Source organism: Vombatus ursinus, unplaced genomic scaffold (genome assembly GCF_900497805.2).
Source record: "Vombatus ursinus unplaced genomic scaffold, bare-nosed wombat genome assembly UNPS02014814.1, whole genome shotgun sequence".
NCBI lineage: Eukaryota > Metazoa > Chordata > Mammalia > Diprotodontia > Vombatidae > Vombatus > Vombatus ursinus.
In genome coordinates this window covers 14,478,995-14,504,021 of record NW_020954592.1, presented here as the reverse complement: position 1 = coordinate 14,504,021, position 25,027 = coordinate 14,478,995, and the positions used below count along the sequence as shown (strand labels likewise).

The window sequence follows — 25,027 nt, the reverse complement described above, 5'->3', positions numbered from 1 at the left end:
GGTTTTAGTTTCCTCTTCTACAAGATGAAGACTCTGGAGTCAATGGCCTCTGAGATTCTTTGCAGTTCTAAATCTATGGTTCTAAGTGTTTTATCTGAATTGACAACTTGCTGCTCCAAGTCCAGGACCTCGTGGACTACAAAAGCATCCTTGCTGTGTTTATGATGTGGTGACTAAAGGACCAGGTCCTGCATGACCAGGAAAGTCCAAAGAAGCTTCCAAGTGAGGAAATTATATGAGAGGTACCTCATTGATAATAAAAACCTGTCCCCAGGTTTCAGGATTTTTTTATAGGGACTAGGGATTGAGCCTGTGATTTCACTGATGTAGAGAACTCCCAGATAAGGTGACTGTCTCCACTAATGAATGAATGTTGGCACTTTCTCTTCAACTTGTAGTCTTAGAAACTGGCCTAGGGAAATGAGAGGTTAAGCGATTTGCCCAAGGATACACAGTTAATATGTAAAAGAGGCAGATATTCTTGACTCAAAAGCCAGCCACTTAGCAAGTATGCATGCGAATACACACACATATATGTACACAGAGTATATAATATGTGTGAATTTATATATATACTTATAACATATATGTGGTACATTTGTACATATACTGTGTATGTACATGTATCTATATATACATATATATGTATACATACACACACTTGACTTATGATTGCATTGGTATAGGCAACTCCCAGATGAACCTCTACTAATGTATAGTGGAGAGTAGCTATTGGAAAGCCTCTGACCCTATCAAAGATTTACTGACTCTCTACTGGGGTCAAAACTCTCACAGTCAAATCAATAATATGGTGTCACTATCCTGGGTGGTCATAGGTGCTTCAATTATCACAAAGCCTTAAATTTATCACAAAGCCTTAAAACCACAATCTTGTACCACCTTTTCTATATCACCAGAAGGTCCTGCTCCAAAGGAAATCAAAACTGGTATAAAAGTATCTTAATATTTAAATAATGACATATTATAACACATTTAGCTTTACTACTAATCAAATCAAATTTATTTGGCACCCACTATGTGAAAGACACTTTGCTAGGCATTACGAAGACTGTAGCTTTCTTCCCTAGTATATGCACCCCACTATGAAACTGTGTATACATCTCTCAGTATCTATACATGTGTAAAGAAACCATTTCTTTTAGGTCTCCAATCTGTATTACCTCTTGAAATAAGAGCACAATAATTTAACCAAAAATAAATAATTTTGGCTGTGTGTATGGATACACATCTAGGAAGAAATAATTTTGCCTGTATCCACTCACCAAAAGGTAAAACATCTTCTATATTCTGAGAGCATTTACCTTTTTAAAGAATATTCACTGGGTGCATATTTTGGGTTCACATACCTGGTCCCATTCAATCTTTGAAAGTTGGTCTATAGCCGATATTGATGATAGGGGTAAATCATGATGCCCATGTTTTAAATCAATTCTTGAACATGTTATTGGTGGCATTAGAACTGATTTCATCTGCAAGATAAATTCATTCTCTCTGTAAACATATCCATCAGAAACCCAGCTTAATTTTTTTCTGTTTTAATATAATTTATCGATTTCTTTTGTTTTTATGTGACTGCTGTTCCAAAGAAGAAGGAAGAGGAAGAGGAAAAGGAGGAGGAAGAGAAAAAAGGAGGAAGAGGAGGAGGAAAAGGAAAAGGAGGAAGAGGGAAGAGAGGGAGACAGAAGAGAAAAAAGAAGAAAGAAAGAGGAAAAAAGCAGTCTAGCAAAACCACTCTAATACATGGGAATTTCAGTCTACACAATAATTCATGTCCATAGTCCTTCACCTTTTCCAAGAAGGAAGGAAGATGCATTTTCTCAACTCTTTTTTGGAACCAAGCTTGGTCATTATAATTTCACTGCATCTGGTTTCTCTATTTTTTTTCCCTTTCTGTTGTAGTCATTAACTTGTGTGTGTGTGTGTGTGTGTGTGTGTGTGTGTGTGTGTGTGGTTCTGCTTGCTTTACTTTGTACTTGCTTTACTACATATAAATCTTCTGATGCTTCTCTGAATTCTTCATATTTGTCATTTCTTTTTTTTTCTTGAAAATGTTTCCCTATCTCATATAGTCTGTAAGTGTGGCAGTCACTCATGGGTCAACTATATTTCTGATTGGCAGGAAAAGCTTTGATCCATTCTGTTTCCAACCTGAAACAGTTTACTTCTCTTTAGGCAGGCTAGTGGTCCTCTGCTCCCAGATGCTCACCATGATGAGGCCAGATTTATTGCAGAGACCCAATTGGCTTTAACCCTACTGTAGTTCAGAACTCCTGAGCTCAAGGGATTCAGTAATCTCTACTTCCCTATAGCAGGGATTATGGAGTGGGACACTAAGATTGGCCATATTTATAATTTCTTACAGTGCAATAATCATTGTATTTATGTACCACAATTTGTTTAGCATTTCCCCAAATGATGGACATCTCATGTTTTCAGGTCTCTCTTACCACAAGAAAAGTCCTGCTATGATTATTTTGTTATATATAGGCTCTGTCTCTGACCACCTTGGGGCAGGTGCTTTTTAATCATTTTTATTTTTAACATAATGCCAAATTGGTTTCCCAAAGGGTTGGACAAATTGACAATTCCATTAACTGTTTTGATTTATATTTTCCTTATTATTAGTAATTTGAAATAATCTTTTATATGGTTGTTAACAGCTAGCAATTCTTTTTCAAAAACTATTCATATCTTTTTACCTCTTATCCATTGAAGAATAGCTCTTGGTCTCTTCAAATTTGATATCAAATGCTTATAAGAGATATTTTATACAAAGGTTTTCCCCAATCAGTGCTTCCCCTTCTTATCCTAACTATATTGATTTTGTTTGTGCAAAGGCCTTTCAATTTTATGTAAATGAAATGATGTTTTATCTTTTATGATCCTTTATTGGCTTAAGAATTCTCTCCCTAGCCATACAGTGAAAAGCATGTGACTCGCTTCTACTTTTAAAGGATGTGACCTTTTCTATTTAGGTCATAACTATTTTGAGCATAATGTGGTATATGGTATGCCAACTTAATTTCTTGCATATAGAAGTCATTTGACATTTTGTGACTATACTTTTCTCTGCTCCTATCCTTCAAACTTTATAGAAGATAAGATCATTTCTTATTTTACCATCTATCTTTTTTCATTGGTCTCCATGAAGTTCTTTCTCTTAAGTTTTTTTGTTTCATAATTTCAAATCATTTGCCTTATACAGAAAGTTTTAATTCAATCAATCAATAAGCATTTAAGTGTTTACTATATAATTTCTACATCTAAGTGCCGGGGGTATATATGTGTTTTTAAAAAGCATAAGATTGTTCCCTGTCCTCAAGGAGCTCAAATTATAATGGAAGAGAAAACACGCAAACAACCACATATACACGAAACAGAATAAATGGAAAGTAACCTCAGAAGGAAGGTACAGGGGATGGGGACTGGGGTCTTCTGCAAAAAAACATTTACTAAGAACCTACTATGAACTCAATTTGGTGGGGTGATACAATTTTTAGGTAACGGACCAGCTCTGTGGGTTACTATTCAGTTGCATGCCACAGCAATAGACATTCTTCATTCATTTGTTTTTGTTTTTTCTGTGTGTCACTGAAGTCTTTTGAACAGTTATTGATTTGTTTAGGAGATTCTATGATATTCTAGGTCTTAATGCAATCAGTACAATTTCCTCTATAACAAGCAACATTTCTACCTCAGACAGGAGTAAAAAGTGCCTCACAATCTTTACTTTCTATTTCTTCTATAGAGATACTTTCTATATAAATACCCTAACTTCCCATTTCCTCAGTCCACTCAGTTCCCAATTCCACCTCAGGCACACACAGGGTCATACCCTTGTGGTCAATGCCTAATGTGTAGTCATTATCATCATCCACAAAGATTCTCACCTTTTTCATGAATTCTAAAATTCCTTTATCTGATCATAATTTTCTATTATTACAGCTTTCCCATGTCTTATAACCCCAACCTTGTTCTTCATCTTCATCATGGCCTCCATTTCTTCCACTGCCCAATTCTTTCCCAGGCTATTATTTTCTGAACTGCTTACATTCTCCTCCTTTCCCTATTTCAACCCCTTGGTGAACCAATTCAACTCTACTCCTTCATCTGTGATTTGCTTGCCCTCTTGTCCTCACCAAGCCCCAACTTGGGATTATTCCCACCATCTGCCTCATGTGCTACTGAAGAGAGCTGGAGAAAATCATGAAAATATGTTGACTGGTTCCACTACAAAATTTTGTTGTGTAATTTCAACTGGGCCCTCAGTGCAGCAAGGTAAACACTCTATTCCTCTGACTGTCCACATCAGTTGTTGTAAATCTTCAAGACTCTCCTCAAGCCTCCCACAATACCCTCTACTCCTACCCTCTCAGCTGAGGACCTTGCCTCATATTTCACTGAAAAAAATTGAGACCATTCACAGAGAGCTCCATCTTTTCCCTTCTTCCTCATCTCACATCATGTAGACATCTTCTCCTCTTTCACTCTTGTCTCAAATGAAGAGGTGTCCCTTCTCTTTGACAAGGCAAATATTTCTACACACATCCTTGATCCTATCCCCTCCTAGTTTCTCTTGCAAATTGCCCCCACTATCATCCCTACTCTCATGTTCAATCTCTCCCTATTTACTAGTTCTTTTCCTGCTGCCTTCAAGCATGTTCACGTCTCCTTCATCTTTAAAAAGCCCTCTCATCCTTTTCTTAGACTCAGACAAATATCTTGGGAAAGCACTAGGTACCTCTAATTCCTCTCCTCTCACTCTTGTAATTCCTCTACAATCTGGCTTCTGACCTCATTATTCAACTGAAACTGACCTCTCCAAAGTTTCCAATGATCAATTAATAACAATTAAGAAATTACCAAATCCAATTGCCCTTTCTCAATTCTGATCATCTTAGCCTCTCTGCAGCATTTGACACTACTGATAACCTTCTGGATACTAACTCCCCTCTAGATTTTTATGACATTGCTCTCTCTCAGTTCTCCTTTCTATAATACTAATCTTTCTCGGTCTCTTTTGTTGTGTCTTCCTTCAGGTCATGCCCACTGTGGGTATCTCCAAAAGGGATTCTATCTTGCCCAGCATTCTCTTCTCCCTCTATTATTTCTCACTTGGTCATATCATTAGTTCCATATCCTAAGTAAGTTCCTATTTCTAAATCTATTGGTTCCTATCTCTAAGTAGATGATTCTCTCCTGGGGCAGCTAGGTGGCACAGTGGATAGCGTGCCAGGCCTGACATCAGGAAGACTCTTCTTCCTGAGTTCAAATATGGCCTCAGACACTTCCTACCTGTGTGATCTTGGGCAAGTCTGTTGCCTCAGTTCCTCATCTGTAAAATGAGCTAGAGAAGAAAGTTGCAAACCATTCCACTATCTTTGCCAAGGAAACCCCAAATGAGGTCACAAAGAGTCAGACACAATTGAAACAAATGAACAACGTCTCCCCTGAACTCTAGTCAGGAATCAGCAACTTCTTATTGTACATATCAAACTGGTTGTTCCACTGACATCTCAAACTCACAGGTTCAAAACAGAACTCATTGTCTCATATATATTCCTTTCTCTCCACTCAAACACCCTAGTCCTGGTTCTTACCACCTCTCATTTGTACTACTACAATACACTTTCTACCTGATTTCCCTGCTTCAAGCCTTTCAAGCAATAGAGTCCTTGACTACAAAGGGTTATAAAATTCATTTTAAGAAGAATATGAATCAGTTCAAAGTGTTATAAAATTGTATGTATATATATATAATTGGGATTTTTCTTTAAAGAATTGAATTGAGAGTTTCAACTATCAAAAAACTATGTGAAGTTTCATTTGCAAAAACAAAATGCAGCACATTAAACATTTTTTTACCCGACTTGATGATAATAATGTAATCACTCAGAAAACAAAGTTCACAAAAAGAACTACCACTCTGTGTCTGCTGAAGCTTTCAGCTTGTGTAGTTTCTGATCAAATCTCACAGTCAGGTGGCTTGCCTAAACTACCAGTACCCTCAACCATGCTTCACCATGAAATTATTTTCTCATTATTATTCATACATAGGTAGTTAGTTTATGTTTCATTAGGGGAGTTTCACTTTTGAGTTAGCTTTTGACTAAGCTTTTAAGAGTCAACTATTGCATGACAAACAGTTCTCTGTAAACTCTATTACTCACCTTATTTCTTTTTATTTGTTTGAGTATATTCAAATCTGTATTTTCAGATATTCCGCCATGTATGACCAGAATTTTTTCATCAATTATAGTGCCAATTGGAAGCCAGGTATAAACATCTTCCAGAGAGCGCAAAATTTTTCCACCATGTTCCTAGAAATAAACAGTTTGAGTAAGTTTATTCATTTTCTGGAGTGATTTAAATTTATATACATAGTAACTATGTTTGGAACAAAAGTGCTTGTTTATATTCCATAAAAGGGAAGAAATTTACATAGTTCATCAATTAGAATAAAATATACAGACATGAATGAAAAAATGGATTGTTTCAGATTCATTAATCTGCCAACCAACAACTTCTCCATAACACAATCAGGCTAGGGGATGTAATGTGTGAAATGAAATCTAATGGATAGTTCACATTGTCTAAAGCTGGCTTGTTATATTGCTTAATCTGAACTACATGGTAACAGCTAACATTTATATAGTACCTTAAAGTCTACAAGGCATTTTACACATATTTTCCTCACAACAACCCTGGAAGGTAGGTGTTATCCTCATTTTACAGATAAGGAAACTTAGATTGAAAGAGGTTAAGTGACTTACCCAAGGGCACACAGTAAGTATGTGAGAAAAGATTTAAACAGTTTCTTTTTGACTCCATGTCCAGCACTCTATTCCCTATGCTGCCTAGTTGCTTCATACAATATCATACGTATCAATCCCTTGGACCAGGGGTGGAGAACCTGCGGCCTCGAGGCCACATGTGGCCTTCTAGGTCCTTGGGTGCGGCCTTTTGACTGAATCCAAGTATTACAGAACAAATCCTTTTATTAAGGGGATTTGTTCTGTGAAGTTTGGATTCAGTCAAAGGGCCGAGTCTAGACACTTCCTGAGATCCTCAACTGCTAGAGGATATTCTAGAACTAAAAGCAGTTACAAACTTTTATCAGCTTTCAACTGATAGTGAATAAGTAAGCCATTGTTACACCAATGTCATTGCCACATCATGTACCACGCATCTCCCCTGCCTCTCATAATCTGTAAGGAGAATAAGAGAATAAGTATTTATTAAATGCCTACTCTGTGCCAAGCACTGTGCTAAGCACTTTACAAACATTACCTCATTTGAGCTATACCTCTGACATGAAGGGAAACGAGGAGGAGGAAAAGGTAGAACTGGGTGGTTGAGGTGGAAAATAAACTTTATTGACTTCAAAATTTTGCCTACAACTGGTTCTGATTATTGACATCGAACAGAAAATCACCTGTTAGACTTCCTGTTATCTCTCCATAGTTTTCATATGATAACTAGTGATCCAGCTAATATTCTTTCCCCACATTCCACATTGCAGGTCCCAGAAGTGAAGAATTCTTTCCTAGTCTCCATAGACAGCTGTTTTTATCCTGCCATCATGACTCTACAGGAAATGAACCCTTTGTCCTTTTAGCTATTGCCTGTGTTTATTATACTACTTCATTTGTTCAGAGTTTCAACTAGATATATGTAGCTATTGATTTTAATTTCTCCTCTGTACTCATATGGATTGAATCACCTGAGTAATGTTCATTACATATTCGTACGCATATATATTTGAATATCACTGATGTAATTAAATACTGAGCCCTCAAAGGGAAAAAGGAGGAGTGGTTTCTCTACCTTGAACAAGGCAAAATAAATAGAATTTCAACTAATAGAAAGTGATCCCTTTTCTTTGTGCCCTTCTTCTTGCCCCTCCAGAATAAACTAATGCAAAGATGACATGGAAAATCACATTTAAAATCAAGAACTATGATTCTACCATGCACTTTGCATAAAGAGCAACAGGCTTGATACCAGGAGATTTGGGTTCAAATCCTGGCTTCAACTTTGTAACTGTGTGATTATGAACAAGACACTTAACTTCTGTGGGATTGTTTCCTCATCCATAAAATAGCCTAATTCTACTTAAAATACATACCTTAGAGGATTGCTGTGAGGGTAGCAATTAAGGAACTATATAAGTATACCTTAAAGCACCATAAAATGTGTTATTATTATTTCATGCTACCTGCATAAAATTTATATACATGTTTTCAATATTTTGCTTTCTAGTTTATTTCTATCAAAACATTTTGGAAAGTAGTATGGCACAGCAGAAAGAACTCTGGCTTGGGAGTCAGAGGACCTGGGTTCAAATCCTGCCTCTGACACTTAGCACCAAGGTAACTATGGACAAGTCACTTAACCTCAATACCTTCTCTAAAAATGAGGGGGTTTGATTATGTAGCCTATAAGTCCCTTTCACTTGTAGAGCTTTATTCCTATGACCTACATTTTCCGCATTGTTATTAATGACAAATAGCAAAAAAAAAAAAAAATCTATGAGAAGACTTGTTAGGTATTAAACATTTCTGCCTTGACTTAATTGGCTAAGTTAATTCCATTAATGAATGACTCTAGATTAGCCTATCAGCCTGCCTCATTTCCTTACAGTTCCTAAAGTAATACAGGTCACTGAACAAAAAAAAAAAATCTCTTCCTTTGAGTGGATAAATGCTAGGTACACACTGAAATCATTGAGACTGTCCCTAGAAATCAAGGTTGCCTATTTTAAGTCATTTATGTAGGATTGACTATAACTAGAAGGAATCTAAGCAGGTTTCCAAAAACTATGAAGTCCTTAGCAGGAAACTATAGGTTCAGGGGGCGAGGGGCATTAATGGTGATTTAATCTCTGCTTCCTTTTGAAGGTTAAGACCTTCTTTATAATAATTATGGTGATAATAATGTTGTTGTTTAATCATTTTTCAGTTGTGTCCAACTCATTGTGACCCCATTTGGGATTTTCTTGGCAAAGTAGTTTGCCATTTCCTTCTCCACCTCATTTTATAGATGAGGAAACTGAGGCAAATAGGGTTAAGTGGTTTGCCCACAGTCACACAGCTAGGAAGTGTCTGAAGCCAGGAAGTATCTGAACTCAGGAAAAGGAGTCTCTCTGATTCCAGGCCCAGTGTTCTGTCAATTATACCACCTAGTTGCCCAATGATAATAATAATAATAATAACAAAAACTAGTATTTACATAGAGTTTTAAAGTTTGCAAAGTGCTTTATAAATATTATCTTATTTTATCCTCAAAAGGAAATATGTTATTATCCCCATTTTACAGGTGAAGAAACTGAGGCTGAGAGAGCTCAAGTGTGCTGCCCAGAGCCACAGAGCTAGTGTCTGAGGCTGGATTTGAATTTCTTCCTTCCTTCCTAACTACAGGTTTAGTGCTCTAACTGTGCCACCTAGGGTACCCCTAAGATATGGGAAGGGAATGGCTGGCTAACTGTAGCTCAACATATGCTTGTTTTATTCTTGATTAATGCATGAAACCAAAGGAAATTAGGGGAAAAAATTCTTACCTTATATTTTTGCATAATTTCTTTTGTGAAGCCATACCTAAAAACAGAAATAGGAATGCAAACAGCTTAACTAAATGTCAATTAATTCAGAGACATACTGAAAATTATATCCCAATAATGAGAAACAAATAAACAAAGTTCTGTTTAAAATAATTTTTCATTAAGTATTTATTTAGCATTTACTAGAAGTAGAAAACTTCCTCTAAGTACTACATATGAAGCAAAAGTAGTCCAATATAAAGTCCCTACCCTCAAGGATTTTCAAATCTTGTTGTATTTAAACAATTGGAAAATAATATAGAGTGTCTCATTAAATGATATACTATATAGTACAATAGAACTTCAGCAAGATTTAAGAGAAAGGAGCCAGAATGAATGGGTCCATGCAAGAAAATCTCCATTTCTATGCTAGATTTTGTAATGAATTAATAATACAAAAAAAATGACTGAAGGACAATAATTAATAACATTTCAGAGTTGGAAAAGGCTTCATAGGCCATCTTGTCCAAACCCTAACTGAAGCATGAATTACTCCAAGGGCAATGAATGGGAAGAGAAATGGTGATTGTAAGAAGATTATACCATATTATCACTTGTAAGAACTGGCACAAAAAAGGCATGCCTTATCAGAGAAGGAGGTAGGCTAGTCATGTATGGAAAGTAAAATAAAACAGATAGATAGGACAAGTATTGCTATGGTGCCATATAACATCACTTAGAGAACACTGGCAACAAAAAAGATGGGATTTTGCATTAGAGGGTAACTTTGGATTTCCAAAAATGCAATTCAGTCTACCATTTGCCTCCTATTCAATTCTTGGTGCAGCTTATTGTTGACTGTAGTGACTGTCCAAAATATCTGTATTTTATATATGACTAATAATATCTAACATTTACATAGCACTTTTTTTTGGTTTTGTTTTTTTGCTAGGCTACTGGGGTTAAATGACTTGCCCAGAGTCACACAGCTAGTAAGTATCAACTATCCGAGGCCAGATTTGAACTCCGGTCCTCCTAACTCCAGAGCTGGTGCTTTATTCACTTTGCCACCTAGCTGTCCCCTACAAAGCACTTTAAGGTTTGCATGGGGTAAGTGAATTGCCCAGGGTCACACAGCTCATTAAGTGACTGAGGCTAGACTTAAACTTGGGTCTTTCTGACTCCAAGTCCTACACTCTAACCATTTCACATAGAGGAAGTTCCCTGAAACATTGAGTGGCCCCTTTTATCAAAGATTTAGAGGAGGATATGGACAAAAGATTACTTTTTCTGGTCCTTTTCAGTTTTCACAAGTCTCAACTCATATTAATATTAGTATTGTTGATCAGTGACATGTTGGGGTACTTATGTTAGAAGGTGTGCTCTTGTTTTCATCTTCTGAATAGTCTTTGAAAATCTGAGTTTCTCGTGCAGTCCATTAGGCCTTCTATACAAGTCAACTTCTCTTCTCATCTGAATCATTTGCAAATACATTATCATTATTCTTGATCATATCTCGAGCCAACTTTTCTTTTAAGAGTCTCAAGTCATATTTTCTCTAAACTCATGAAAGCTACTCTCCTAAAGTCTAGGATATATGTCAGACTATATTTCTCACGGGCTTCTTCCATGCTCTCCCTCAACCACAGCCCTGATTCATGTAAGTCATGAGAAATGAGATTTCAGAATTCTACTAAGTCTAACTATATAGTTCCTCAACCTCCCCAACTCTAATAATCTTTTCCTCTGCCCCATTTCAGGCACATACTAATGTAGTTATACCAACTGCTTAGTAGACCCCACTATCTAACACCCCCATTCCCCTTTCAGGGCTTCTGAACCTCACTGGAGAAAATAATAAAATTGAATTTATTTCAACCACTATGTAACCTCAGATGAGCTTTGCTATTCCTTGACAATCTTTCTACTCTGTCATTATCACTTCTTTATCTATTTCCATGCAAATGACGTTTCAAGCATTTTCTTCTCTCCTCTTGCTCCCAACTACACCTCTATTGTCCACACTTAAGGAAGATAGCTTCACATAGAAGACTGAGGCCTTTTAATATGAACTTCCTCCCTTCTACATCTCTCAAAATTTCTCAGTGGTATCATTAACTATCTCTTCCTTCCAGTCGCAGAAGTAATCCTATGCCTAATGAAGGTTAGTCCCTCTATTTGCACCTTGATCCCATTCCCTCTGCAAACTCCAAGATCCAGCAGTCAGTCCCTTTTGTTTGTATATTTTCAATCCCTCCACCTGCCCAAGTGATCCCCTCTACCCCAACAGATTGTCCTCTCTGTCATCCCCACTGTATCACTTATTTTGTATCTCTTCCTTATCTATTGGTTGCTCCCCTAAGGCCTGCAACATGCCTGTGTCACTCCCATCCTCAAAAAACCCTCATTTGATCCTCCCATTCCCCTCTATCATCCTTTATCTCTTCTGCCCTTTATGGCCAAACTCCTTGAAAAGGCAGTCTATAATAGGTGCCTTCATTTTCCCTCCTCTCATGCACTTCTTAACATCCTACAGTATGACTCCCAACATCATCATTCAACTAACACAGATACCTTCAAAATTGCCAATGATTTCTTAATACCCAATGATCTCTTAATGGCCTTTTCTTAATCCTCATTCTTACTGACCTCTCTGCAGCACCTACAGTACTATTGATCACCCTCTCCACCTGGATATTGTCTCCTGTGGATTTTGGTGACACTTCTCTTTCCTGGTTCTTGTACTAGCTGTCAAACCACTACTTCTCAGTCACCTTTGCTCGTTTTTCAACCATGTTAAGCCCACTAACTGCAGGTGCTCCCTAGAGTTCTGTCCCTGGGCCTTCTTTCTATTTTTTGCTCTATACTAACTCACATGGCAATTTTATTAGTTCCCATGGGTTTAATTATCATCTCTATGTATATTATTCCCATATCTATATATCCAGCCTTAGTCTCTCTCCTGATCTACAATACCTTATTTTACCTACTGTCATATAGAAAATCTCAAATTGGATGTGCTGTAGGCGACTCAAACTCAACATGTCCAAAAACAAACTTAAGTTTCCATAGAAACCCACCTCTCTTCCAAACTTCTTTATGATTCTATAAGGCACTTTCACCCTCCCAGTAACTCAGGCTCACAGCCTTAGTGTCATCTCCTCACTCTCATTCACCCCTACATCCAATTTGTTGCCAAATCTTGTCATTTCTATGTTCACAACATCTCTTGCATATATACCCATTTCTCTACTCACATGGTCCCTATCATACTTCAACTTTTATCACCTCTTGCAAGACTTGTGGGAGTCTTCTATTTGGTCTCCTTGTCTTAAGTCTCTCATCACAGGAATCCATCCTCTACATAGCTTGCTAAAATAATTTTCCTAAAGTGTAAGGATTCCTGTATCACTTTCCACATTCAGGAAACTCCAGTGGCTTTGTAGTCGCTCTAGATTCTTTTAAGGGCTCTTTCTAGCAGCATAATTTGTTCCTTTATGAATTTCTACAATGAGGTAGCAATTTTTCAGTTTGAAAAGTCTCAGGATCTTCTCAACATCTCGTATGCACATTCCAAGTCAATAGCAGAACTCACAATTGGTCTTATGAGTCTCTGTACCTTTTAACACCACAATGAAGCTCCCTTTACATAATAACAAAACGCAAGGGGAACTCCGAGGCCAACTGTCTCATTTAACAAATGAAGAAATCAGAATTCTGAAAGATTAAATGGCTTGCCCAAAATCACATAGATCATAGGTAGGAGAGTTAGGATTTTACCAGTTTTTTTTTGCTTCTTCTTCTTTTTTTTTTTTTTTTTTTTTTTGCTTTTAGGCAATTGGGGTTAAGTGACTTGCCCAGGGTCACACAGCTAGCAAGTGTCAAGTGTTTGGTCTGAGGCCGGATTTGAACTTAGGTCCTCTTGACTTCAGGGCTGGTGCTCTATCCATTGCACCACCTAGCTGCCCCCGAGAGTTAGGATTTTAATTCAGGTGTTCTGATTCCAAACCCAGAATTCTTTGCACAGTAACAAACTGCTTCTTCCATCTCTCCTTTGTTTTGTATTTTCCCATACTCTTAACTCCCTAGATACATTTGGTTTTCCCTCTACCACTTTCCATCTTTCTTTTCTTTATTTTGTATCTGGATCACATTTTCTAGCCTATCAATTAAGACTTTATCATCTGTGACAAGACAAAGGGTACACTGCTAAGAGGTTGTTGAATATGATAAAAATGTCCAACCTAATCTTTACTGCCCTACCAGCAAAATTTTCCCTATATAGAGGTCATGTAATAACATACAATGTCTCAGTTGAAAGTCCCAAGAATATTAATAGTTGAATGGAATTATCTAGAAGAGGTAAAATGATGAAAAATAATTTTCACCATTAATTATCCTCAGTTTTGTACAACTCATTTAAAATGCTGGAGTGGTATAGAGTTCTCAAAATGTGGTCTAGGGACCCTTGTGGGTTCTCTAGACATTTTCATGGAGCCCACAACGTCAAAATTATTTTCATTGTAATTCTGATATTTTCATTTCTAACATGGTAAATGTCAATAGACATAACCAGGGATATACTTGGAGCCAGCTTGAACTGGCTTGCAAGAGTCAATTATTAAATTTTCAGTGTGAGCATTTATACCTCAGATATTGTCAAATGCTACAAAGTAGGACTTGATTTATTGTTCTGTTGATTTCTAGACCAGAACAAATTTGTTCTGTGAAGTTTGGATTCAGTCAAAGGGCCATACTTGAGGACCTAGAGGGCCACATGTGGCCTCGAGGCCGCAAGTTCCTCCTGGTCTAGACTTTAAAAAGTGATAGAGAAAATTTAGTAAGACAGATTAAACTTAAAAATGAGTCACCCATTTTGGGAAAATCGGTTGTTAAACCAGCCTTATCAGCAACCGTTGGATGTAATCCACTTAAACAAAAGCTTTTTGGGGTCCTCAATAATTTTTAAGAGTGTAAAGGGATCCCTAAAACCAAAAAGTTTGAAAACTGCTGGTAGAGGAATAGCGTCAACCCTATAAATGCACCTTGTAACAACTTCATGTTACATAGTATTTTTTATACAAGCTTTGACCAATGACAGGGCCACTAAAATCCAATAAAATGGATTCTTAAAAGTTATTCAAGTATTGCTAAGATGCTTTGAGTACTAGCCTAACAAAAGAAGGTCATCTAAGGACCAGCCCAGATAAGCAGAGAGTGAGTGACTCAATCCCAAAAGCTGGCTGCTAATTGATGAATTATATGGCCAAAACATCTCTTGAAATCACCTGCTAAGGTATTGAGGGGCTGTGATATTCAACTATTATTGAATGTTAATGCAATTATGTATCCAATTATGTGTAATCCAATTATGTGTAAGGAGCCATGCTCTAACAAGGCATACTGGAGTGCCTAGTTTGTTACTATTTCTTTCTTTGATTTTATTTTTATTTGTGGCATTGACTTCTACATAGTAATCTTAGAATATAAACATAATATAAAGGAATGATATCATGAGGATTTTTTCCCCCTTTATAAACATCCAGGCCTGAGGGACTCTTTACTTTTTTCTATAGAGACCAAGACATGAGATGACATTTTCTAATGGTCTGAGGAGAGATTGTGCATGGAGTCAAAAGGAATATAATCCTAATTTGTCTAGGGCAGGCCTGCACAACCTGCAGCCAGCCAAAGGATTTCGGGTGGCCAGTGAAAAATGTAGAGGAAGACATCCTCTACATTTTTCACTGGCCACCCGAAATCCTTTGGCATGCCTGCAGGCCCGTAAGAGGCCCGGGGGACACAGGTTGTACAGGCCTGGTCTAGTGGATGCATGAGCCCAAAAGTGAAAAGTTCATTTGAGAAATCTCTCAAATTTTCCCCCAATTTATTTAAATTGAGCTATGGATTACATATGCAAATTGAATTTAAAATAAGTCTCAAATATATAAAAAAACTAAGCCAAAAGTTATTATGATATTATAATTTTTTCTTAAGCTAATAACAAGAAACTGATACCTAAGTAAATGTTTGAGGTACAAAAATCAGGAGCTGAAATAGTTCTATCCTACTTTTATCCCACCCCTTCGGCCTGGACCACAGCATGACCTAGCATGTCTCTGGTTTATACAAGATACTTATTTCTTGTGTGACCTTTGGCAAGTCATTGACCTTCCCTATACCTCAATTTCTTCATCTGGCAAATGAAGAGGCAGAACAAGGTCACCTCTGAGGTCCCTCCCATTTTTCAGTCATGCTTTAGAAGGTCTAAATTTCAGGACCTTTCACAATGTGAAGTATATGCATGAAATAAAATTAAAAAAGAACTTTCACAGGGTACAAAATAAAACAGAGAAAAACCTAAAGTCAGTCAACATTACCTCATGTTCATTAGATAATCCTCATGATTCCCTCTATTCAAGTACACATCATTGGGATAAACAAGCAGAAACGAAAACAGGACCATCAGTACCTCCATGGAATTTTGCCCTCTATCTACAAAATCGCCATTGAAAATGTATCTGTTATTCCCTGATGGGAGACCATTCTGTAGAAGGAGGAAGAAAAAGAAAATCTACCAATGACATGAATTATAATCATATATCATAATAAATCTTTAGAGAGAGTAGATCATTAAGATAAAATAGATCATTTTGACTACATAAAATTTAAAGGCATTTGCATTAATTAAATCAGTGAAAACAAAATTAGAAGATCAGTAATAGTTGGGAAAGTATATACATCAAGTATCACCAACAAATTCTGATATTCAAAATAAATGAATTCGTTAACCATATCTCATGGTTTGGGGTTTTTTTTTAACCAAATATATTATTACTGAGTTTGATCAAACACCTTATTTACTAGATTTAGTTACAAATTAATTTTGGCTATTTCAAGAAATCAAACCTGTCCTCAAAGGATAAAAATTTAGCAGCAATTAAAATATTCAACCAATTAAATAAATTACCATCTTCTATTTCAGTAATATCATTAGATCTTGTAGGTTCAAATGCTGTCTCTATGCTGGTGACTAAAATCTATACATCTAGCACTAGTCTCTCTCCTGAACTCTAATTCCGTATTACCCAATTGTCCTGTTGGACCTTTTGAACTGGATGTCCCCTAGGCATCTCAAACTCAACATGTCCAGAAAAGCATTTATCTTTTTCCCCAAACCACAACTCTTTCAAACATCATTTATTATTTTTAAAAAACTATTGATCTCTTGTTTTTTATATGTTTCCCTTGTATCCTTCTCCTTCTCCCTCTTAGAGAAACATCCCATGTAACAAATATTTTTTTAACAGAAAGAAAGAAAAAGAAGAGAAAAATGAGCAAAATCAGTGAATTCATAGAAAAAAATCTGACAACACATGCAATGTTCCATATTCACGGACCCCATCTTCCCATTGCAAAGTAATAAGAAAAGTGTCTTCTCACTTCTCCCCCCAAAACAGCCTTATTTCTGTCGATGATACCACCATCCCTCTGGTCACCTAGGTTCACAACCTTGCAGTCACCTTCAACTCTTCATTCTTCCTCAATCTCTGACACCAGTTAATTGTTAAGCCTTTATACCTTCATAACATCTCTCCCATTTGTCTCCTTTTCTTTAGCTCCATAGCCACCACCCTTCCCACATCTAACCTGAATGATGGCAATAACCCAATTGGTCTCCCTTCCTTAAACCTCTCTCCCCTCTCCAATCCAAGCTCCATATAGCTGCCAAAGTAATTTTCCTAAAACATAGATTTTATCATGATACTGCCCAGTGAAATTCTGGTGGGTTGGTTTAAAGAGTGAACCTGAACTACTTTGCTATGAATTCCATTCCAATTGCATAGCACACCATCCAGCTGAGTAAATAACTGGCTGGTCTGGTCCATGTAACCCAAAGATATCCAGTTTGATAAGGTTGGCAGTTCTTTAGCTTAAAGATAATTGCTATTTCATAGTAATAACTAAAACTTTCTAAATGCCCTTTTGAGGTTTATAGATAATTGAAAGAACTTATATAGATCCAGAGTAGAGAGGAGAAGAATATTATTCCAGTTGAAAAATATTGAAGATCAGCAGTCAAATAGTGAGTAGAGAAGCAGCTTCCTGTGACGCACATGTTCTGAACAGACCAATAACATTATATCCTGCAGTCTAGCGTTGTGGGTTATTCTAAGCACCTAAGTTTTCCTCCCTCATGTGTTTCCATGCCAAGTTCCTATAAGCGTGTGCCGAGTCTCCACCATAACTAATGAAAGCATTCACAGGAAAGTGTTATCTAGGTTTATATGTGTGTTGTGATGTATTTTATTATTTATGTATTTGGTTTTCTATATTAACATCTATAATATTGTTAGTTCTTTAACCTTATTAAGAAGTAAATGATTATGTTTCAGATTTTAGAAGGTCATTACTGTACATAGAGGGTTTTGTAAATATATACTACGTGGATTCATTTACCTCAAAATAGAAAACACACTAGATGGGGGCTCAAGAGCTATAATTGTAAGTAGGGGAAATACATATTCCCATGGCAAGGTTATTCTTGGGACCCTAAGAGAGTTTCAATGTAATCATATGGTGATGGTCTGTCTAGGAGCTTCCACCTATGAAATTGAAAGCAGGTTGCAGGAGAGGTAGAGGTTTCAAACACCTAGGTGAAAGGCATGAGGCTCCACATAGGAGATTGTAAAGTTCTTTATGCCACTCTTGTCTGGAGTACTCTATTTAAAGTGTTACACTGTGGAGACACTGGAATAGACCATCACACTGCATTTACAGTGTTATAGAGCTTATCTTCATATATAGAGTGAGATGATCTAATTTCTACCAGGCTGCTTTCCAACTTTCCAGCAGTTTTTATGAGTCTTTACCCCAGAGACTTCAGGTTTATCAAATACTAAGCTACTAAACTACTGATTTATTTCTATATGTTTGAGTATTTCTGTATGAGTACCTAATCTGTTCTACTAATTGACCTCTCAATTGCTTAACCAGTACAAAATTGTTTTGGTGATTGTGCTTTGAAGTAGGGTTTGGTTTCTGATCCTACTATGCTGTCTCTTTTCCTACTTTTTTTTCACTATTTCCCTTGAGATTCTTGACCTTTTATGCCTCTAGATGGTTTTTTTTTATCAGTAATATACAGAAATTCCAGCAGAATAATCTGGACTGTACATTGGCTCTAACACATGACCATGGCACCTGGGGATTTATCTGTGGTCAGATGAGTGACAGTTGTTCACCTGTGCTCAACCTACAGTGAGAATGTTTGACACAAGGATTCTGGCTCTTGGACACTCTCTAGAGACTGCTAGTACCAATCCATCAAAAAGCAATGGGTGTTCATTGGTTTAAAAAAAAATCAGGACTTCCTTAGTACTCTACTGGGAGCAGAAAGTCACTCCTTATTCACTCCCATTTATTTCATACTTAATCCTGTTCTAAAGACATCAAAGTAAGAAGGGGTAAAAGCCCCTCTTTCAGTGGCAGAATGTATGGCCAGTCAAGGAGAGAGTTTGAAAAGAAATTTTAAGAGAACTAAGCTTAACTCTTATCTTGTGGAGAAGATATAGTGAAGGTGATTCTTGAGAGACCTTGAATGACCATCCTTAGAAAACAGTGTTTCCAGTGTCTATGTAGGAGCCAAAGATTGCAGCCTATGGTTAGAAGTGACTGGCTATGAAGTATTATTATTAATCATAATCTTAACATTGATTACATTATATTAAAATATTATATTAATGTTTGATATATTAATCCTTAATGTTATTAACGATGATAAGTTAACATTTGTATAATGCTTTTAGGTTTGCAAAGTGCTTTACATATGTTATCATGTCTGATCTTCAAAACAATTCTATGAGGTAAGTGCTATTACTACCTCCATTTTGCTGAAGAGGAAACAGAGGCTGAGAGGCTTGAAGTCAAGAAGTCCTATGTTCAAATCCAGCTTCAAATACTAGCGTGTGACTCTGGCCAAGTTGTTTAACCTCTTTCTATCTGTTTCATCATCTGTAAAATGAGGGTTTTGGACTTCATAGCCTTTAACCTCCTTTCCAGCTATAAACATATGATCCAATGAGTCTATGATCTGACCAAGTTCTCTCAGTGAGTTTCTGAGGCAAGATTTGAACCCAGGTCTTCCTAACTCTATGTCCAGGACTTCATTCACTCTGTCCCCTTATTCATTCCTTCATATATTTCTGTCAGAGCTACCACCATACTTCTAATCTCCTAGGTTTATAAGCTTAACCTTGTCCTGGACTTCTCACTCTCCCTTATACCACACGTCTAGTCAGATGTCAAATATTGACATTTTTACTTCAAAAGATCTCTCATATCTGACTCCTCCCTAGTAATGTAGCCACCACCTTAGTTCAGGCTCTCATCATCATTCACCTACTCTAATGCAGTGGGCATCTGATTCATTTCCCTAACTACTTTCTCCTTATTCTATTCCATTATCCACATAGATGCTAAAGTGATTTTTCCTTAAGTGCAGATCTGAACATTAAATTCCCCTACTCAACCAATTCCAGTGGGTCCCTATCCCTCTAGCATCAATTATAAATTCCTTTGTTTAGCATTTAAAGCCCTTCACAGCTTTCCCAAACCTATCTTTTCAACCTCATTGTACATTATTCCCCATCCTGTAACCAAAGTCACCCTCTGTTTCTCAGAAAAAATTTTCCATTTTCCATTTCTGTGCCTTTACACAGGTTGTTTCCCATGCTTGCAATGCACTCTCTCCTTATCTCTGCTTAATAGAATCCCTTTTTCCTTCACTATACAGCTAAAACACCACCAAATAAGTGCCCTGAACAAGACGCTCCAAGTTCCGACTCCAGGTATTTTCTCTGGCTATCCCTCATACTCTCCCTCCTCATCTCAGCCTCCTGTATTCTTTCAAGCCCTATATAAAACTAAATCTTTTATAGGAAGTCTTTCCCAATCCCTCTTAATGCTAGTATTTTCTTTCAGTTGATTATTTCCTATTTATCCTGTTTATAGCTTGCTTGTACATAGTTGCTTACATGATTACATGATCCCTGTTAGATTGTGAGCTCCTCAAGGGCAAGGCATTGTCTTTTGCCTTTGTTTATATCCCCAGAGCTTAGCAGAGTGCCTGGCACATGTTGTTCAGTCATTTTGAGACCCTATTTGAGGTTTTCTTGGCAAGGGTAATGGAGTGGCTTGTCATTTCCTTTTCCATCTCATTTTACAGATGAGGAAACTGAGTCAAACAGGGTTAAGTGACTTGCCCAGGGTCACACAGCTAGCAAATGTCTGAGGTCAGATTTGAACTCACAAAGATGAGTCTTCCTGGCTCCAGATCCAGTACTCTATCCACTGTGCCACCTGGCACATAGTAAGTGCTAAATAAATGTTTGTTGATTGGTTGATCATGCATTTCTAATCAACATATGAGGTATGTAACCCCTAGATTGTCCTGGAATCAAGATAGAGAATTAAGGAAATGAACCAGCAGAAGGTAGAGAGGGAGGAATGAGGGTTATTGGCGCTGTCAGCTAGTAGACGTACTGTCACATTCCACCTAAACAATAAATGAGGGTATTGTCCTTAAATCTTTAAACATATGCTTTGGATTTACTCTTCCAATCCATAACAGATTGGGTTTCTATAGTATGGCTGGCTATATTCCCTGTAGGCATCTATGGGTACCCATGAGGGACAATGGAGTTACCTTTCTAATGCTCTTGGCTCAAACTCCCACAAATATCTTTTTTGCCATGATTATGAGTACTTTATCAATTAATCAAATTTAAGTAGTTTTCTAGAAAAGTGTATTTACTAATGTGAGGCAGTATGAACAGTTGTCCTTACTATCCCCTTTTTGTCCACCAAAAATCTGTGATGCACTCTTCCACTAATATAAAGTACTGAGGTAAGTGGTCTCAAGTTTAGAGATCATACATGGCAAAAGGGACAATTCATAACTCCTGGAAGTCTTCTTGCAGGTATTGAATTTAAGTATAGTGTATTCTGCTGGGCTTGTTGTAGAGTTATGAATCTGTATCCAGTCTGCCCATGCCTCCGATCCAGACACTACCATCAGCTATTCCAGGGATGCAACTAGACTGCTGATGGGAAGTCCTCTGGACTTCTAAAGTTCATGAAGTCTTTCCATCAATGGTAGTGGGGGTGGGGGAAGAGAGGAAACCAAGGCTGAGAGTTAAGTGACTTGCCCAGGGTGACATAGCTACTAAGACCTGAGGTTGGATTTGAACTCAGGTCTTCCTGACTCCAAACACAGAGTTCTATCCATCGTGCCACCCAGTCTCCTACAATTGTATCCACATGTTCATTAAAACATCATAGGAAAAGCTCTAGAGCAGAACCCTCCACTTAGTAGGTGCTCAACAAATATCTGAATGAATGAATGAAAAAGTAAGTGAATGAATAAAAGACAACTGGTACATTTGGAATAAAGAAACAACGGAAAAACGCAGGGCCCTACTCTTAAAGTAAAAAAAAAAAGTTGCAATTAAAAAACACTAGTGATTATGACCTTTTTCCTTCTCTTCTGATTGATGAATCCTTCACCCATTTCATGAGGGGCCCAGGCCATGCTCACTTCAGTATGGGCTCCACATCTTACTCTCCAGATTTTTCTAATTCCTTTCCAACAATCTTCTCATCCTGGAGGTACCTCTGCCTTGTAATCCTCTCTTCTGATTGGTGAGTACCTAACCTGAACTACCATGTCATAGATTTTCTAGAGGTATTGATCAGTTATGACAATTTTTTCTCTTCACCTTTCTTATTTTTCCTTTTAAGAATATTTTTTGCTATAAATTATGGCTCTAGAATGAATAAAAAGGGAAATGTAGGTGATATGAAAAAAAGATATCAATAAACATTAATTTTATTTTTATTGTTTAAGTAAAAAATATGAATGACAGCTTTTGTCTAAACAGAAGAGAAACAACAGGCACATTGAATGCTCCTGATATTATGTGATTTGACTTAATTCTCTATGTATTTTAGAAATGAAGCCCTTATCAGAGACACTGGTTGTAAAAATTCTTTCCCAGTTTTCTAATTCCCTCCTAATCTTGGTTGCATTGGCTTTGTTTGTGCAAAAACTTTTCAATTTAATGTAATCAGAATTATCCATTTTTATGCTTTCCATTTCTCAATGCTATCAGTGTGCCTAGTTATTAGCTCCTTTTTTTGCCTTCTGTCCCCCAACTTTTAACCCGTCTCCAAAATAAGACAACTAAGTTTTTTTTTTTAACTGTATGGGAAATAAAAGCTGCTAGTTTATATATCTGGGTGCTGAGAAATGACACAAAGCATTTTCCTGTGAGTAAAATGTATGAGCTTTTGGTATATGGACTTTGTGACAGCTATCTCAAATGCTCAGTCACCCTTTTTGTTTGATTCTAGGTTAAAGAAAATGTTATGGATGGCTGTGTTTGTCAGAGGTTTAACTGCTAGCTAAATGGTACATCATTGCCATTAACATTTGTACCACAAGGTTAAGTTTATGCTTATTGACTTAGCTCACATGGCACCTGTGCTATCAAGGTGTACATTATTATACTATGATACAAGAAATGAAACAAAAAAGAAAGTCACTGAATCTGGTCGTCCAGCACAATTGTGGGCTACAATTACTACGCATGGGACACAGCACAAGATTTCACTAATCCTCCCTTTGTATTCTCTCTCTTGCTCTCCCCACCTGTTTTCCTCCTTCCTTTCTCCTCTTTCCTTTTCCCCCTCCTCTCTTTCTGTCTCTCCTCCGTCTCTTTCTGTCTCTTAATATTATATTCATTAGTATGAGTATCTATTGGACACAGAAAAGTTTTAGAAAGATTATGATTTTGAATTTTGATGGGTATCGAGAGAAGTCTCCAAAGCATGATAAATAAAAGCAATGAATAAGCAGTATATTCTGATTATTTCAGAATTGCATACTTACAGGGGAGCTTATTCTTAGATTGGTAGTGCCACCTACTGAGTGGCTGAAAATTCCACTTTCATTAAAAAAAAAGTTAGACCTAGAGAATTGATTCTATGTGGGATAATAGGGACAAAAGAAAGAGAAGATGAGACAACTGGCCATAAATGTAGGAAGGGACAAGGGAGAAATTTTAGGGTACTTCCACAAGTGGGAATTTTCATATTCAATGGTAGTTGTATATGTTACTAGTAGCCACTCATATGCAAAAGGATAGACCCTGGGTGAGGACATAAACGAAAGAAAAAATAGGAGTTTCCACATTATTTAGAGGAGGTATACTATATGGAAAGTGAAGTTGGGTTTGAAAAGCAACCTAATCTACTCCTTAAAAAGGTTACAAACGAAGTGATGAGAAAAGCTCCTGGAAAATATTAATAAAATACATCATTCAAGTTACTCTGTACCCCTGGGGCAGGGAGTAAGAGCTAATAATATCCATCTCTAAAAAAATCTTTGTCCAGCTGATTCACAAACTATTATCACAAACACGCATTAGTTTCCCTTCTCTACCACTGTATAGTTTCTCAAATCTTGGTGTTAGCTTCAACTCTTTTCTTGGCTTCTCTCATCCATAAAATTTTAAAATCCTGATTTCCCCCCCCCTTCTTCCAAGATGCATTCCACCTACCTATTCTTTCATAAACTGGCAAAATTCTAAGTGTTACACTTTCTAAGCTTTACTCTGATATGGAAATAATTAATCAAGTGCTGATTATGTACCAGATACAGTGCTAAGGGTTAGGAATACAAATAAAAATAAGAAAAAATATTCCCTGCCCTCAAAGAACTTACATTCTAATGAGGGGAGACAACACACGAAGGGAAACTAGAAGAAGGGCACTTTGTCATTCCAAACTTCCCTCTTATTTCTTTCCATAAAAACTATTCCAAATAAAAGTAATGTCCTTCTCTTTCATTTTTGTGACTCTCCCCACTCCTTCAATACCCTTCGTTGGTTTATCTTCTGTTGTTAGGTACATCCTGTTTCACCCTCATTAGTACTATAATTTGACAATTAATATTCTGATATGAAGGACAACTGACATCAAGAAGGGAGTGAAAGAAGAAATCACCCTGTCCCCACCTAGCTCCAGCTGGTGTAAGAATGCCTTTCAAGGACTCACATACTGGGGAGCTCATTTTCTATCATAGACAAGGTAGGCTCCCCAATAAGTCATATAGATTAGAGGGAGGAGGTGATTCCGTTTCCTAATGGAGTCAGCCCCATTGATTAGGTTTTGCCACCCTACAGTCCTAACTGGAGAGTTTGATCAAAATTATTAGGTATGCACCTAACAAGTTCTTTAGAGTCATTGTTCTTTGTTGGTGCTTTCTCTTTCTAAATCTGTCTCTCCTAGGGATTTGGGTTTAGTATAGTTTATGATTATAATCCATTATAATCCTCTTTTTAGGAATAATTGTGTATGTTATTATATTTAAAGTCACTCTTAAGAATACAAATTTCAATTATATAG

The 25,027-nt window shown here is 37.0% G+C and overlaps 1 protein-coding gene across 1 annotated transcript in view; it reads right to left on the bottom strand.

Annotated features, from left to right (window-relative positions):
• Window positions 1-25,027, bottom strand: part of PPEF1 (protein phosphatase with EF-hand domain 1) — a 119,536-nt gene that overhangs the window by 29,885 nt on the left and 64,624 nt on the right. The window contains exons 8-11 of the mRNA XM_027835428.1: window positions 15,940-16,106; window positions 9,581-9,617; window positions 6,192-6,341; window positions 1,368-1,490 (exon numbers count right to left, since the gene is read on the bottom strand). Of these exons, the coding sequence (XP_027691229.1) occupies window positions 1,368-1,490; window positions 6,192-6,341; window positions 9,581-9,617; window positions 15,940-16,106 (477 nt within the window). The remainder of the gene's footprint in view (window positions 1-1,367; window positions 1,491-6,191; window positions 6,342-9,580; window positions 9,618-15,939; window positions 16,107-25,027) is intronic.